The sequence below is a fragment of the Salmo trutta genome, chromosome 8 (assembly GCF_901001165.1).
Source record: "Salmo trutta chromosome 8, fSalTru1.1, whole genome shotgun sequence".
In the NCBI taxonomy this organism is placed as follows: Eukaryota; Metazoa; Chordata; class Actinopteri; order Salmoniformes; family Salmonidae; genus Salmo; species Salmo trutta.
Genome location: NC_042964.1, coordinates 2888041 through 2904647, shown reverse-complemented (window position 1 = coordinate 2904647; position 16607 = coordinate 2888041). Strand labels below are relative to the sequence as shown.

Genomic DNA, 16607 nt, shown 5'->3' with positions numbered 1-16607 from the left:
CATCAACAAAAGCTGTAACTGCATCACCTACTACAACATTCACGGGTGTGTCGACAACAACTGGTGAACTCAGTACGACCTTCACGGGTGTGTTGACAACAACTGGTGAACCCACAACCATTGTCACTAGTGCATTGACAACAACTGGTGAACCCACTAAAACCATCACTGGTGTGTCGACAACAATGGTTGCAGATGTACCCATTACAACCAAAGCTGGTGCATTGACAACAACGATTACAGCTGCACCCACTACAACTGTCAATGTAGAATCAACAACAACTGGTGAACCCACTATAACTGTTATTGGTGCATCGACAACAACTGGTGAACCAACTAAATCCGTCACTGTTTCATCAACAACAACGGGTGAACCCACTGCAACTGTTACTGGTGCATCAACAACAACTGGTAAACCCGCTACATCAATCACTGTTTCGTCAACAACAACTGGTGAACCCACTATAACTGTTACTGCTGCATCGACAACAACTGATGAACCAACTACATCCGTCACTGTTTCATCAACAACAACTGTTGAACCCACTACAACCATCACTGAGTCAACAAAAACAACACGTGAAACTACTAGAGCAGTCACTGGTTCATCGACAACAACTGGTGAACCCATAACAATTGTCACTGGTGCATTGACAACAACTGGTGAACCCATAACAATTGTCACTGGTGCATCGGCAAGTACTAGTGAACCCACTACGACCGTCAGTGTTGTGTCTATAACAACTGGTGAACCCACTACAACCATCATTGGTGTGTCAACAAGTGATGCATCAACAACCACTGTTACTGCAGCACCCACTACAAATGTCACAGGTATGTTGACAACAACTGGTGAACCCACTATAACTGTTACTGGTGCATCGACAACAACTGATAAACCAACTACATCCGTCACTGTTTCATCAACAACAACTGGTGAAACCACTAGAGCAGTCACAGGTTCATCGACAACAACTGGTGAACCCATAACAATTGTCACTGGTGCATTGACAACAACTGGCGAACCCACAACAATTGTCACTGGTGCATTGACAGCAACTGGTGAACCCACAACAATAGTCACTAGGGCATTGACAACAACTGGCGAACCCACAACAATTGTCACTGGTGCATTGACAACAACTGGTGAACCCACAACAATAGTCACTGTTGTGTCGACAATATCTCGTGAAACCAATACAACCATCACTGGTGTGTCGACAACAAGTTATGCATCAACAAAAGCTGTAACTGCATCACCTACTACAACATTCACGGGTGTGTCGACAACAACTGGTGAACTCAGTACGACCTTCACGGGTGTGTCGACAACAACTGGTGAACCCACAACCATTGTCACTAGTGCATTGACAACAACTTGTGAACCCACTACAACCCTCAGTGGTGTGTTGACAACAACTGGTGAAACCACTACAACCATCACTTGTGTGTCGACAACAACGGTTACAGATGTACCCATTACAACCAAAGCTGGTGCATTGACAACAACGATTACAGCTGCACCCACTACAACTGTCACTGTAGAATCAACAAAAACTGGTGAACCCACTATAACTGTTATTGGTGCATCGACAACAACTGGTGAACCCACTACATCCGTCACTGTTTCATCAACAACAATGGGTGAACCCACTGCAACTGTTACTGGTGCATCGACAACAACTGGTGAACCAACTATATCCGTCACTGTTTCGTCAACAACAACTGGTGAACCCACTATAACTGTTACTGGTGCATCAACAACAACTGATGAACCAACTACATCCGTCACTGGTTCATCAACAATAACTGGTGAAACCATAACAATTGTCACTGGTGCATTGACAACAACTGGTGTACCCACAACAATTGTCACAGAAACAATAAACACAACTGGTGAACCCAGTACAACTGTGACTGGTGCATCGACAACTACTAGCGAATCCACTTCGACCGTCAGTGTTGTGACTACAACAACTGGTGAACCCACTACAAACATTATTGTTGCATCGACAGCAAATGTTGAACCCACTACGACTGTCAGTGTTGTTTCTACAACAACTGGTGAACCCACTACAACCATCACTGGTGTGTCGACAATATCTCGTGAAACCAATACAACCATCACTGGTGTGTCGACAACAAGTTATGCATCAACAAAAGCTGTAACTGCATCACCTACTACAACATTCACGGGTGTGTCGACAACAACTGGTGAACTCAGTACGACCTTCACGGGTGTGTTGACAACAACTGGTGAACCCACAACCATTGTCACTAGTGCATTGACAACAACTGGTGAACCCACTACAACCCTCAGTGGTGTGTTGACAACAACTGGTGAAACCACTAAAACCGTCACTGGTGTGTCGACAACAACGGTTACAGATGTACCCATTACAACCTTAACTGGTGCATTGACAACAACGATTACAGCTGCGCCAACTACAACTGTCACTGGAGAATCAAGAACAACTGTTGATCTTACTTCAACCGTCAATGCTTTGTCAACTACAAGTGATGCATCAACAACTACTGATACTGCATCACCCACTACAACTGCCACGAGTGTTTTGACAACAACTGGTGAACCCGCAACAACCATCACTGAGTCGACAAAAACAACGGATGAACCCACTACAACCGTCACTGGTGTGTTGACAACAACTGGTGAAACCACTAAAACCATCACTGGTGTGTCGACAACAACGGTTACAGATGTACCCATTACAACCAAAGCTGGTGCATTGACAACAACGATTACAGCTGCACCCACCACAACTGTCACTGTAGAATCAACAACAACTGGTGAACCCACTATAACTGTTACTGGTGCATCGACAACAACTGATGAACCAACTACATCCGTCACTGTTTCATCAACAACTACTAGTGAACCCACTACAACCATCATTGGTGTGTCAACAAGTGATGCATCAACAACCACTGTTACTGCAGCACCCACTACAAATGTCACAGGTATGTTGACAACAACTGGTGAACCCACAACAATTGTCAATGAAACAACAAAAACAACTGGTGAATCCACAGCAACAGTCACTGCTGTGTCGACAACAACTGGTGAACCCACTACAACCATCACTGGTGTGTCAACAACAACTGGTGAACCCACTACAACCCTCAGTGGTGTGTCGACAACAACTGGTGAACCCACTACAACCATCACTGGTGCATCGACAACAACTGGTGAACCCACTACATCCGTCACTGTTTCATCAACAACAATGGGTGAACCCACTGCAACTGTTACTGGTGCATCGACAACAACTGGTAAACCCGCTACATCAATCACTGCTTCGTCAACAACAACTGGTGAACCCACTATAACTGTTACTGCTGCATCGACAACAACTGATGAACCAACTACATCCGTCACTGTTTCATCAATAACAACTGTTGAACCCACTACAACCATCACTGAGTCAACAAAAACAACACGTGAAACCACTAGAGCAGTCACTGGTTCATCGACAACAACTGGTGAACCCATAACAATTGTCACTGGTGTATTGACAACAACTGGTGAACCCATAACAATTGTCACTGGTGCATCGGCAAGTACTAGTGAACCCACTACGACCGTCAGTGTTGTGTCTATAACAACTGGTGAACCCACTACAACCATCATTGGTGTGTCAACAAGTGATGCATCAACAACCACTGTTACTGCAGCACCCACTACAAATGTCACAGGTATGTTGACAACAACTGGTGAACCCACTATAACTGTTACTGGTGCATTGACAACAACTGATAAACCAACTACATCCGTCACTGTTTCATCAACAACAACTGGTGAAACCACTAGAGCAATCACAGGTTCATCGACAACAACTGGTGAACCCATAACAATTGTCACTGGTGCATTGACAACAACTGGCGAACCCACAACAATTGTCACTGGTGCATTGTCAGCAACTGGTGAACCCACAACAATAGTCACTAGTGCATTGACAACAACTGGCGAACCCACAACAATTGTCACTGGTGCATTGACAACAACTGGTGAACCCACAACAATAGTAACTGGTGTGTCGACAATATCTGGTGAAACCAATACAACCATCACTGGTGTGTCGACAACAAGTTATGCATCAACAAAAGCTGTAACTGCATCACCTACTACAACATTCACGGGTGTGTCGACAACAACTGGTGAACCCACAACCATTGTCACTAGTGCATTGACAACAACTGGTGAAACCACTACAACCATCACTGGTGTGTTGACAACAACTGGTGAAACCACTACAACCATCACTGGTGTGTCGACAACAACGGTTACAGATGTACCCATTACAACCAAAGCTGGTGCATTGACAACAACGATTACAGCTGCACCCACTACAACTGTCACTGTAGAATCAACAAAAACTGGTGAACCCACTATAACTGTTATTGGTGCATCGACAACAACTGGTGAACCCACTACATCCGTCACTGTTTCATCAACAACAATGGGTGAACCCACTGCAACTGTTACTGGTGCATCGACAACAACTGGTAAACCCACTACATCCGTCACTGTTTCATCAACAACAATGGGTGAACCCACTGCAACTGTTACTGGTGCATCGACAACAACTGGTGAACCAACTACATCCGTCACTGTTTCGTCAACAACAACTGGTGAACCCACTATAACTGTTACTGGTGCATCAACAACAACTGATGAACCAACTACATCCGTCACTGGTTCATCAACAACAACTGGTGAAACCATAACAATTGTCACTGGTGCATTGACAACAACTGGTGTACCCACAACAATTGTCACAGAAACAATAAACACAACTGGTGAACCCAGTACAACTGTGACTGGTGCATCGACAACTACTAGCGAATCCACTTCGACCGTCAGTGTTGTGACTACAACAACTGGTGAACCCACTACAAACATTATTGTTGCATCGACAGCAAATGTTGAACCCACTACGACTGTCAGTGTTGTTTCTACAACAACTGGTGAACCCACTACAACCATCACTGGTGTGTCGACAATATCTGGTGAAACCAATACAACCATCACTGGTGTGTCGACAACAAGTTATGCATCAACAAAAGCTGTAACTGCATCACCTACTACAACATTCACGGGTGTGTCGACAACAACTGGTGAACTCAGTACGACCTTCACGGGTGTGTTGACAACAACTGGTGAACCCACCAAACCCGTAACTGGTGCACTGACAGCAACTGGAGAACTCACTTCAACCCTCAGTGGTGTGTCGACAATAACTGGTGAAACCACTAAAACCGTCACTGGTGTGTCGACAACAACGGTTACAGATGTACCCATTACAACCTTAACTGGTGCATTGACAACAACGATTACAGCTGCGCCAACTACAACTGTCACTGGAGAATCAAGAACAACTGTTGATCTTACTTCAACCGTCAATGCTTTGTCAACTACAAGTGATGCATCAACAACTACTGATACTGCATCACCCACTACAACTGCCACGAGTGTTTTGACAACAACTGGTGAACCCGCAACAACCATCACTGAGTCGACAAAAACAACGGATGAACCCACTACAACCGTCACTGGTGTGTTGACAACAACTGGTGAAACCACTAAAACCATCACTGGTGTGTCGACAACAACGGTTACAGATGTACCCATTACAACCAAAGCTGGTGCATTGACAACAACGATTACAGCTGCACCCACCACAACTGTCACTGTAGAATCAACAACAACTGGTGAACCCACTATAACTGTTACTGGTGCATCGACAACAACTGATGAACCAACTACATCCGTCACTGTTTCATCAACAACTACTAGTGAACCCACTACAACCATCATTGGTGTGTCAACAAGTGATGCATCAACAACCACTGTTACTGCAGCACCCACTACAAATGTCACAGGTATGTTGACAACAACTGGTGAACCCACAACAATTGTCAATGAAACAACAAAAACAACTGGTGAATCCACAGCAACAGTCACTGCTGTGTCGACAACAACTGGTGAACCCACTACAACCATCACTGGTGTGTCAACAACAACTGGTGAACCCACTACAACCCTCAGTGGTGTGTCGACAACAACTGGTGAACCCACTACAACCATCACTGAGTCAACAAAAACAACAGGTGAAACCACTAGAGCAGTCACAGGTTCATCGACAACAACTGGTGAAGCCATAACAATTGTCACTGGTGCATTGACAACAACTGGTGAACCCACAAATATTGTCACAGAAACAACAAAAACAACTGGTGAACCCAGTACAACTGTGACTGGTGCATCGGCAACTACTAGTGAACCCACTACGACCGTCAGTGTTGTGTCTATAACAAATGGCGAACCCACTACAACCATCATTGGTGTGTCAACAAGTGATGCATCAACAACCACTGTTACTGCAGCACCCACTACAAATGTCACAGGTATGTTGACAACAACTGGTGAACTCAGTACGACCTTCACGGGTGTGTCGACAACAACTGTTGAAGCCCCTTCAACTGTTACTGGTGCATCAATAACTACTGTTACAGATATACCCATTTCAACCGTGACTGGTGCATTGACCACAACGGTTACAGCCGCAGCCACTACAGCCATCAATAGTGTGACGACAACAAGCGATGCAACAACTACTGTTACTGCATCACCCATTACAACTGTCACGGGTGTGTTGACAACAACTGGCGAACCCACTTCAACCATCATTGATGCATCGACAACTACTAGCGAACCCACTTCAACCTTTACCGGTATGTCGACAACAACTATTGAACCCACTTCAGTCAGCACTGGTATGTTGACAATGAGTGGTGCATCAACAACTACTGTTACAGCTGCACCCACTACAACCATAACTGGTAAATCAAATGCAAACACAACTACAACAGCTACTCCTGTCATCACTACTGCCATCATCACAGCCACGACAACTGCAACTACTGCTGTTGCAATCACTAGGGTTCCTGTGGTCTTCAGGTCCAGAGGAGAGACATTTACCTCTGACCTATCAAACCCATCTTCTCAGGCCTTTCAAACCCGAGCATTACTGATTAAAACTCAGGTGAGCCTCCCAAAACAATGAAGATGTGAATGTCCTAATGAGATGTGTAGAATACAGTCACATAGTCAGCTTTTAATCAACAGGAAGTTGTTTGTTTAAAATTCATCTGTTTCTTATTTTGCCTTCCAGCTTGAACCTTTCTATCGATCAGCTTTCACCTCTCTCAACAGTTTGGCTGTGACAGAATTCAGGTGATTTTCTTTGCATTACATGTTGTGTGTTGATTTAAATTAATTTCACTTTTTATCTAACATGTTACCGCTCATTTCTTCTCAGCTCTGGATCCATCATCAATACTCTGAATTTAGCATTCAGCTCCCCCTCTGTTCCTAATATCACGGAGATTGGCACTGTTTTGATAAATGCTGCGCAAAACATCACAGCTTTCAACATTGACCCCTCCTCAGTGAAAGTCAACAGCACAGGTAAACACATTTATTAATTCAATTCCATTTTATTATTTGGTAAATTATTATAAAAAAATGTTTGGAGCATCACACATCTATTTGGAACAGTATTTGGTGACATGATTTCTTTCAAACATTGACTTTAAAATATCTTATAAATCAGTCCCCATCAATTGATTGACCTTTTTCTTAAAATAGTATGTATAAAAAAATACAAATAAAATGATGTAAATTTCAGCTGTGCTTTGCGTGCTCTTGCTCTGTAATACACGTTGTTAATAATGTGAGTGTTCTGTATCAGAATGCCACAGTTTTCCTCGTTCTAATGCTACTAACCGTGTGTTTGTAACATCTACAGTGCATTCGGAAAGTATTCAGACCCCTTGATTTTTTTCCACATTTTTTTGCCAGTTTGTTTTCATCATCAATCTACACACAATACCCAATAATGACATTGCAAAAACTGTTTTTAGATATGTTTGCTAATTAATAAAACATTTCAAACTGAAATGTAACATTTACATACTACATTTAGATATAAGTATTCAGACCCCCTTTTAGTACTTTGTTGAATCACATTTGGCAGTGATTACAGCCTTGAGTCTTCTTGGGTGATGATACAAGCATTGCACACCTGTTTTTGGGGAGTGTTTCCCATTCTTCTGTGCAGATCCTCTAAAGCTCTGTCAGGTTGAATGGGGAGCGTCCCTGCACAGCTATTTTAGGTCTCTCCAGAGATGTTGAAAAGGTTCAAGTCAGGGCTCTGGTTTGGCCACTCAAGAGACTTGTCCCGAAGCCACTCCTACATTGTCTTGACTGTGTGCTTAGGGTCATTGTCTTGTTGGAAGGTGAATATTCACCCCAGTCTGAGGTCCTGAGCGCTCTGGAGCAGGTTTTCATCAAGGATCTCTCTGTACTTTGCTCCTTTCATCTTTCCCTCAAGCCTGACTAGTCTCCCAGTCCATGTCGCTGAACAACATACCCACAGAATGATGCTGCCACCACCATTCTTCACTGTAGGATGATACCAGGTTTCCTCCAGACGTGACACTTGGCATTCAATCCAAAGAGTAAAATCTTGGTTTCATCAGACCAGAGAACCTTTGTTTCTCATGGTGTGAGATATCTTTTAGTTTCTTTTGGCAAACTCCAAGCGGGCTGTCATGTGCCTTTAACTGAGGAGTGGCTTCTGTCTGGCCACTCTACCATAATAGCCTGATTGGTGGAGTGCTGCAGAGATTGATGTCCTTCTGTTCCGAACTTCTTCCATTTAAGAATGATGGAGGCCATTGTGTTCTTGGGGACCTTAAATGCTGCAGACATTTTTTGGTACCCTAGCCCAGATCTGTGCCTATACACAATTCAGTCTCACAGCTCGAAGGACAATTCCTTCAAACTCATGGCTTGATTTTTCCTCTGATGTGCACTGTCAACTGTGGGACCTTATATAGACAGGTGTGTGACCTTCCAAATCATTGAATTTACCACAGAAGGACTCCAATCAAGTTGTAGAAATATAGGTAGGTAGGGCAAAGGTACAGGATGGCAGGCAGGCTCAGGGTCAGGGCAGGCAGGAATGATCAAAACCGGGAAACTATTAAACAGGGACTATAGCAAAGACAGGAGCAAGAGAAAAACAATGTTAGGTTTGAACAAATTAAACAAACTGGCAACAGACAAACAGAGAACACAGATATAAATACACAGGGTATAATGGGGATGATGGGCGACACCTGGAGGGGGGTGGAGACAATCCCAAAGACAGGTGAAACAGATCAGGGTGTGACAGTGGGGGAGCAGGAGAAGAAGAGGATGTCATCAATGTAGATGAAGATGAACTGGTTCAACATGACACAGAGAACATAATTTACCAGAGCCTGGAACACAGCAGGGGTGTTGGTGATGCCAAAATGCATGAACAGATACTTGTAGTGGCTACTGGCCGTGTTGAAGGCGGTCTTCCATTCATCCCCCTCTCGTATCAGCACCAGGTGGTAGGCGTTTCGTAGATCCAGCTTGGAAAAAACAGTGGCCCCCGGGAGCGACTCGAAAGCCGAGGAAATTAGTGGTAGCAGGTAACGGTTCTTCGCAGTAACGTCATTGAGTCCCCGGAAGTCAATGCACAGGCGCAGGGTCTTGTCATTTTTCTCCACAAAGAAGAACCCAGCCCCGGCAGGAAAGGAAGAGGGATGAATAAAACCTGCAGCTAGGGAGTCTCCAATGTAGGTCTCCATAGCCCTGGTCTCCGGTCCCGACAGAGAGTACAGACATTCCCGGGGCGACGTGGTGCTAGGGAGAAGGTCAATCCTGCAGTCAAAGGGTCGGTGTGGGGGAAGCGACGTGGCCCGGGCCTTGCTGAATACCTGGAAGTCCTGTTACTCCGCAGGAATGGCAAGAGGTCTGGGGCAACTTCCCAGCCCCCAGGAAGGCGTCCATGGGGGAGGTTGCGCTGACTTCAGACAATCGGCGTGGCAGAGCAGACTCCTGCCCATGATGGCACCAGTAGACCAGTTGATGAGGGAATTGTGTCGCTGGAGCAAGGAGAATCCCAAATCCATGGGAATGTGAGGAGACTTGATGAGCAGAAAATGAATAGTCTTGCTGTAATTCCCTGACACCCGTAGGTTGATGGGAGTGATAATATGAGTGACCTGGCCTATAGAATGCCCGTCCAGCACTCTAACATCTATGGGAATGGAGAGGAGCTGAGTGGGGATGTTCAAATCGGAAGCCAGGGTAGCATCCAAAAAGCTCTTGTCGGCCCCAGAGTCAATGAGGACCTGAAGAGATTTAGACTGGTTTCCCCACAGTAGAATGGCATGAAAAGGGGTGCGAGTAAGGGAAACAGCAAAGTTCTCCATATGGCCCACCAGAGTACTCGCTCCTACCGGTGGGCCTGGTCTTTTAAAGGACAAGAGGATACAAAATGACCAAGAGTCCTGCAATACAGGCAACTCTTCGTGTTGATTCAGTATTGACATTCCGCTGGCGACATTGATCCAGCAAAATGTCCAAAGCCCGGTCATGGCATTCAGCCAACATTTGGACCCCTCCATAAGGCCACGAAGCAATTCCTCGTTCTTACCTATGGTGGCTCCTTGGGAGAAGATGGCGTTGAGAAGCTGGCCCGGGTCTGCTGGGTCAGTCGTGGCCAGTTCGTACTAACACGTTTCAGGTAAGGCCCAGATGCAGACAACGTTGAAGTAACAACAGTGTATTAATCCAACAGGGGCAGGCAAGAGACAGGTCAAGGGGTCAATATCCAGATAAGTAGAGCAAATGTACAGGGCGGCAGGCAGGCTCAGAGACAGGTCAGGCAGAGGTCAGTAATCGAGATAGGTAGAGTAAAGTTACAGGATGGCAGGCAGGCTCAGGGCAGGCAGGAATTCAAGTGGTCTGAATTTCCGAATGTACTGTATACATTAGAAATGCTTTTCAGCTGAAGTGGTCCATGTGAAATGTTGTAGGAAGCCTGTTTACAGGCTGCCGGAAGTGCATTACATAACAGCCCAGCATTTAATGATTTAGATGTCAATATAAGAGCATCATGTTATACTCCCATCTATTACGATGACTTTGGTATACTCAGCCTTAAAGAGATGTGGAAATGTACATTTTATTTTTGAACTTAGCTGCTCCTGCAGCAAGTACTGTTCCTCCTACATCTTCTGTTACAACCACTGTGGCTGGTACGACCACCACAACAACTGGAGAACCTGTCACTGTACCGGCTACCGTTCCTACAACTAGGCCCACAACTACAACCACTACATACGTGGCCCCCACAACTACAGTGTCAAGGACAACATCACCACTGTCAACAACTACCAGCACAGCTCCAACTACCACAACAACCAATGCACCAACCACTACTACAACACCTACTACTACTACTAGTACAACCACTACTACAACACCTACTACTACTACAAGTACAACAACAAAATCAACAACAACTGTACATCTCCAACCTGCTCCACTGGTGGTTTTCGTCATACAACAAGTGTTTGTAGAAGCTTTAAATGACCCTCAAAGTACACAATTCCAAGAACTTGCAGTAACTATTACTGCAGTGGTAAGTCCCAATTTCTCAGAGTTTGTTTTTATTGGGTGTACGACCATCAATAATGTATGGCGATTGTTGTAAAATCTATATTTTAATGTACATCTTTAATTTGTTCTAATCAGGTGACAATTAGTCTAGATTACTACAGATGCATTTATATTCTCCAATATCTATCTTAAATAACTAGGGCTTAGCTACGGTATGGGGATAGGATTATATATAATCTTTTTTCTTGTTTGTTAAATAATTAAAATGTTCTCCTGTTTGTACCATTCCACAGTTTGATGTGATCTACAAAGCAAAATATGGGATCCTTTTCATCCGGACAATTGTTCTTGGATTCAGGTAATATTCCATTATATTCCATTCTATTCTCATAACCTTTGGCATGCCACTGTTCACGACCTTTTATGACCTTTTGCAGACCTATTTTACGTTCCCGTATGGATGTAAAAACACAGGCGGAGGTACAACTGGTGTTCAACGAGACCTCCACTCAATCTGTCCCTGAGCTTACTGACATTAGCGATACACTGAAAGAGGCTGTGACCAATCCAAACATTACCTTTGGCAACCTCTCTGTGGATGTTACCACCATCATTGTTAAAGGTGAGTAAACCCAGATAGGTGAATGAAAACAATCTATACACAGCAAATTCTCCAGTGTTGAATAAAATCTGAGTGTTATATCTAATGGTTTTCTACAGTCTATATGGGTCCCAGTGTTGGGGAGTAGTGAACTACAGATGGTGGATCTTACTTTGAGACAGTTTACTACAGCAGGAGCATAATCCTGCAGCAACAGACATTTTTGGAAGTTTTCCTGCAACAGGGTGATGAAATTAAGATCCTACATCTCTACATGTAGTTTGGCTGGTAGCCTAGTGGTTAGAGCGTTAGGCCAGTATCCGGAAGGTTGCTGGAACAGATCCCTGAGCGGACACAATTCAGTCATTCTGCCACTGAGCAAGCTGGTTAACCCACTGTTCCCCAGGTGCTGAAGATGTGGATGTCAATTAAAGTAGCCCCCCACACCTCTCTGATTCAGAGGGGTTGGGTTAAAGGTGGAAGACACATTTCAGTTGAATACATTCAGTTGGACAACTGACTAGGTATCCCCCTTCAACTACATTTTTGCAGTATCTTGGTGGTAGTTGCACTGAATTAATATCTAAGTAGTGTTTTCAGTAGTTAGCTATACCACTACATGGCAAGAAATGTAATTAACTACTGGAACTACACTACTTTTCTTGCACAAAAATATGGATGAGAAAAGTAGGCGATAATTTCCTTTCATTTTTTTGCATCAGACCTGCCTAATTCTCACATGAACATTGTTTTTGCCTTTAATAGGCTAAATTACACAGTAGTTTAACAAATGACCCCAAAGTGATCTGTCTTGCAGTTTGTAGTCCATGGCATTTCAGATTTGCATATTATATTTTTCACAAAGTATTTTGGATGTAGTGAACTACTTTTCCATAGTAACTTCAGTTAAGTAAACATTATTTTTGAAGAGTAGCTTTAGTGTAGCTCAACTTGTTCCAGTGTAAAGTAATTGGTAGCTTGCTGAACTATATTTTCAGAGTTAAAACAACACTTTGCTTAGAGCTGATGCCGTTACACTTTCTCATTGTTAGGTAATTAACACCTTTAGTGTAAAGTCTTAATTGCATATTTCCCATGCTGCCTTTCCAGTTCTTCAGTGGGATTTTGGGAGGACTACATCCTGAAAAGGTGCATTGCTGCCCCCTATTGGGGGGGATCCAAAATAGAAAAGGGAAAAAAGTAAAACTTTTAAAAACCTCAAACCTCCAAAAAAACTAAAGAAAAAAAGAAATTCAAAACAAAAAAGTAACCCTCAGTCAATCAAAACGTAGCCAGAACCATACTCCAGGTTAGTGTTAGGGCCCAGGTACCATAGAGGATGGATCTGCTGCAGCTAGTTAACAAATATTTGATTTATTTTCTATATAAGACAACAGATAAGCAGTACATACAAGCAGTAACCAGGGGGAGGAACCACACAGACAAAAAATATAAATAAAGAATAAATGAAGAGATGAATCAAAAAAGAAAACACAGAACAGACAGTGTGCATATGTACACATACATACAATGTAGGATCTTAATTTGAGCCAGTTTGCTACAGCAGGAAAATAATCCTGCAGCAACAAGAAATGGGAATTATTACGTGACTTATAACTGGACATTGTTTGTAGGGATTGATACATATTTCATTAGGGCAAATCCAGTCTGTCATTTTAAAGTGGAAATTAAAAACTTTAGAAGCCTATTTGAAACTCAAATACTCTACAAGTTTGCATTTTCCTGCTGTGAGTCTGCTTCTGTATAGACATTGTTAGGAGAATTTTGTTCCCAATGTTCATAAACTGAACTTCAATTAAACTACTCAGTCTGCACCCCAGAGTTTGTAAGGTTCTGGTTAAATGACACAGACGGAGGTCCAGCCTACAATAGTCAACCAAGTTTATTCACGAGAGCTCTGAATATCATACAATGTACATAGCCTTTTATACCTAACATTTGGTCATATCATATGTCATACCCCTTACAGATGCCCCCTCCTCTTCTTTAACACTGTCAATGCTTATTTACAAGTCTTCTCCATCACATACATTGCTTATCATATCCTGCCCCATGTTACATAATCTACTGCAAGCCTAAAGGTTTCTCCCCTCCCTGGGTGGGGAGACCTTCTTCCTGTTATCAGTTTCACTGTGGTCACAAGTTGTCTTCTGTCTGGTAACAGTTCCCCTTTTCCCTTGAATGTCTTGCCTATATTGCTAAATCATTAAGCTTAAACTTTTCACACACACATTAGTACATTCATCTTATAATCACTCGGTTATACCTTTTCAGGGTGAAATTATTTAGTCAAACCTTTAATAATATAATTTCCATTACAGACATACACAATGTACAAGCATAGAAACCATAGCGGATAATAGCAACCAAACATCCTAAAGAGAATGATCCTTGATCAGATTCTGGGAGTACTGGACAGCCTTGGACCAGCGTCTCAATCATTTTGGCAGTTGATCTTTCTAATATACAGTATGAAGGAAAAAAGGAAACCGCACACTGCTCTTGATAGTATCACTGATATTTAATAAGCTTACGTATCGGCCTAACGGCCTTCGTCAGAGCTTTTGTGAATTTTCTGAAAACAGCACCTCTATGTAGACCTAGCCCCACCCACATCCGTTCCACGTATGGAAAGGGGTTGGAGGCAAATATACAGTACCAGTCAAAAGTTTGGACACACCCACTCATTATTTTTACTATTTTATAGATTTTAGATGTATAGTGAAGACATCACAACTATGAAATAACATATATGGAATCATGTAGTAACCCAAAAAGTGTTAAACAAATCAAAATATATTTTAGATTTTAGATTATTCAAACTAGCTACCCTTTGCCTTGATGACAGACTATTAGCTTGTACAGTAACTTTTCTGCTCTTTTGTCTTCAAAGTGCCCACCACAAATATCACAACAACTACAACGGCTGCTCCTGTCATCCCAACTGCCATCATCACAACCACAACCACTGAAACTACCGCTGTGGCACTCACTAAGGTGCCTGTGGTGTTCAGGTCCAGAGGAGAGACATTTACCTCTGACCTATCAAACCCATCTTCTCAGGCCTTTCAAAGCCGAGCATTACTGATTAAAACTCAGGTGAGCCTCCCAAAACAATGAAGATGTGAATGTCCTAACGAGAGGTGTAGAATACAGTCACATAGTCAGCTTTTAATCAACAGGAAGTTGTTGGTTTTTAACTTCATCTGTTTCTTGTTTTGCCTTCCAGGTTGAACCTTTCTATCAATCAGCTTTCACATCTTTCAACAGTTTGACTGTGACAGAATTCAGGTGATTTCTTTTGCGTTACATTTTGTATGTTGATATAAATTGATCTCACATTCTATCTAGCTTTAACATGTTATCTCTCATTTGTTCTCAGCTCTGGATCCATCATCAATACTATGAATTTAGCGTTCATCTCCTCCTCCGTCCCAAATTCCAAGGAGATTGGCACTGTTTTGATAAATGCTGCCCAAAAAATCGAAGGTTTCAACATTGACCCCTCCTCAGTGAAAGTCAACGGCACAGGTTAACATATTTATTTATTTAATTGTATTCTATTATCAGTTTCATAACTTTTTGTATGAGATAATTGTTGTATTTTGTACACCATTGTATCATATGCCATTATCTCTACATCAATCAATAATAATTCATTAGTTGCATTCCAGTTGTATTTAGCAAATGAGCTGTCTCACTAATCACATTACAGGGCAAAAAAAACTCATATTTTAATTTGATCATGTTTCCTTTTTCTCTTTCCATCCCAGCTGTGACATCAAGTGGAGTAAGCAGCAAGACCAGTCTCGTCACAGCATTCTTTCTGGTCGTTCTGTCTCTGCTACTGTCAAACCAGCATTAGTCTCAGTGGTAACGCCCACTTGGTAGTCATATTTTCACTTTGAGAACTTCCCACACATTCCAACCCCTACCCCAATTCCACCCATGATTTGACTAGTCTCCAAAAATGAAATGAAGTCTTGTAAGCTGACATAAGATACAGTCTTTGTGGCAGTTGAACACAATGATGTGATATAATTACTGCCTATTCAATCAAAATGTGTAAGTGCATGGGTTTCCATCATAAGTCAATGTTATTTCCATGCAATGACAAAGCATGTTTGATTTAATATGCACTTAAGGTTATTGTTGATTTACTCTGTTGCTGATATGAACTAAAACATTGATTCGCTCTGTTGCTGATATAAACTAATGAGAGCATCATTTTATTTTCTAGTTTGACTTCTATTTTGAACCGGTGAAACCTGAATAATGGATTTAAATAAGGCCCTTTGGAGCAAAATGTTCAACGATTTAAACAATTATGAATGTAGTCTTCATCATGTATCTGTTTTACCATATAATGTAATTCTGTTATCAATAGTCCTGATATTGTGCCAGTGTAAGGTTGTCCGCTTTTTCTGGAGGTATACAATCTTTAATACATGTCTTACTGTT

The 16607-nt window shown here is 42.6% G+C and overlaps 1 protein-coding gene across 1 annotated transcript; it reads left to right on the top strand.

Moving 5' to 3' along the window:
* The first annotated feature begins 11957 nt into the window (after nucleotides 1-11957).
* LOC115198058 (serine/threonine-rich protein adg2-like) lies at nucleotides 11958-16343 on the top strand. Its single transcript, XM_029759727.1, has 5 exons — nucleotides 11958-12146; nucleotides 15040-15245; nucleotides 15376-15437; nucleotides 15529-15677; nucleotides 15920-16343. Exons 1-5 carry the CDS (start codon nucleotides 11981-11983, stop codon nucleotides 16009-16011), a joined length of 675 nt encoding a protein of 224 aa, XP_029615587.1. The 5' UTR covers nucleotides 11958-11980; the 3' UTR covers nucleotides 16012-16343.
* The last annotated feature ends 264 nt before the right edge of the window (nucleotides 16344-16607 follow it).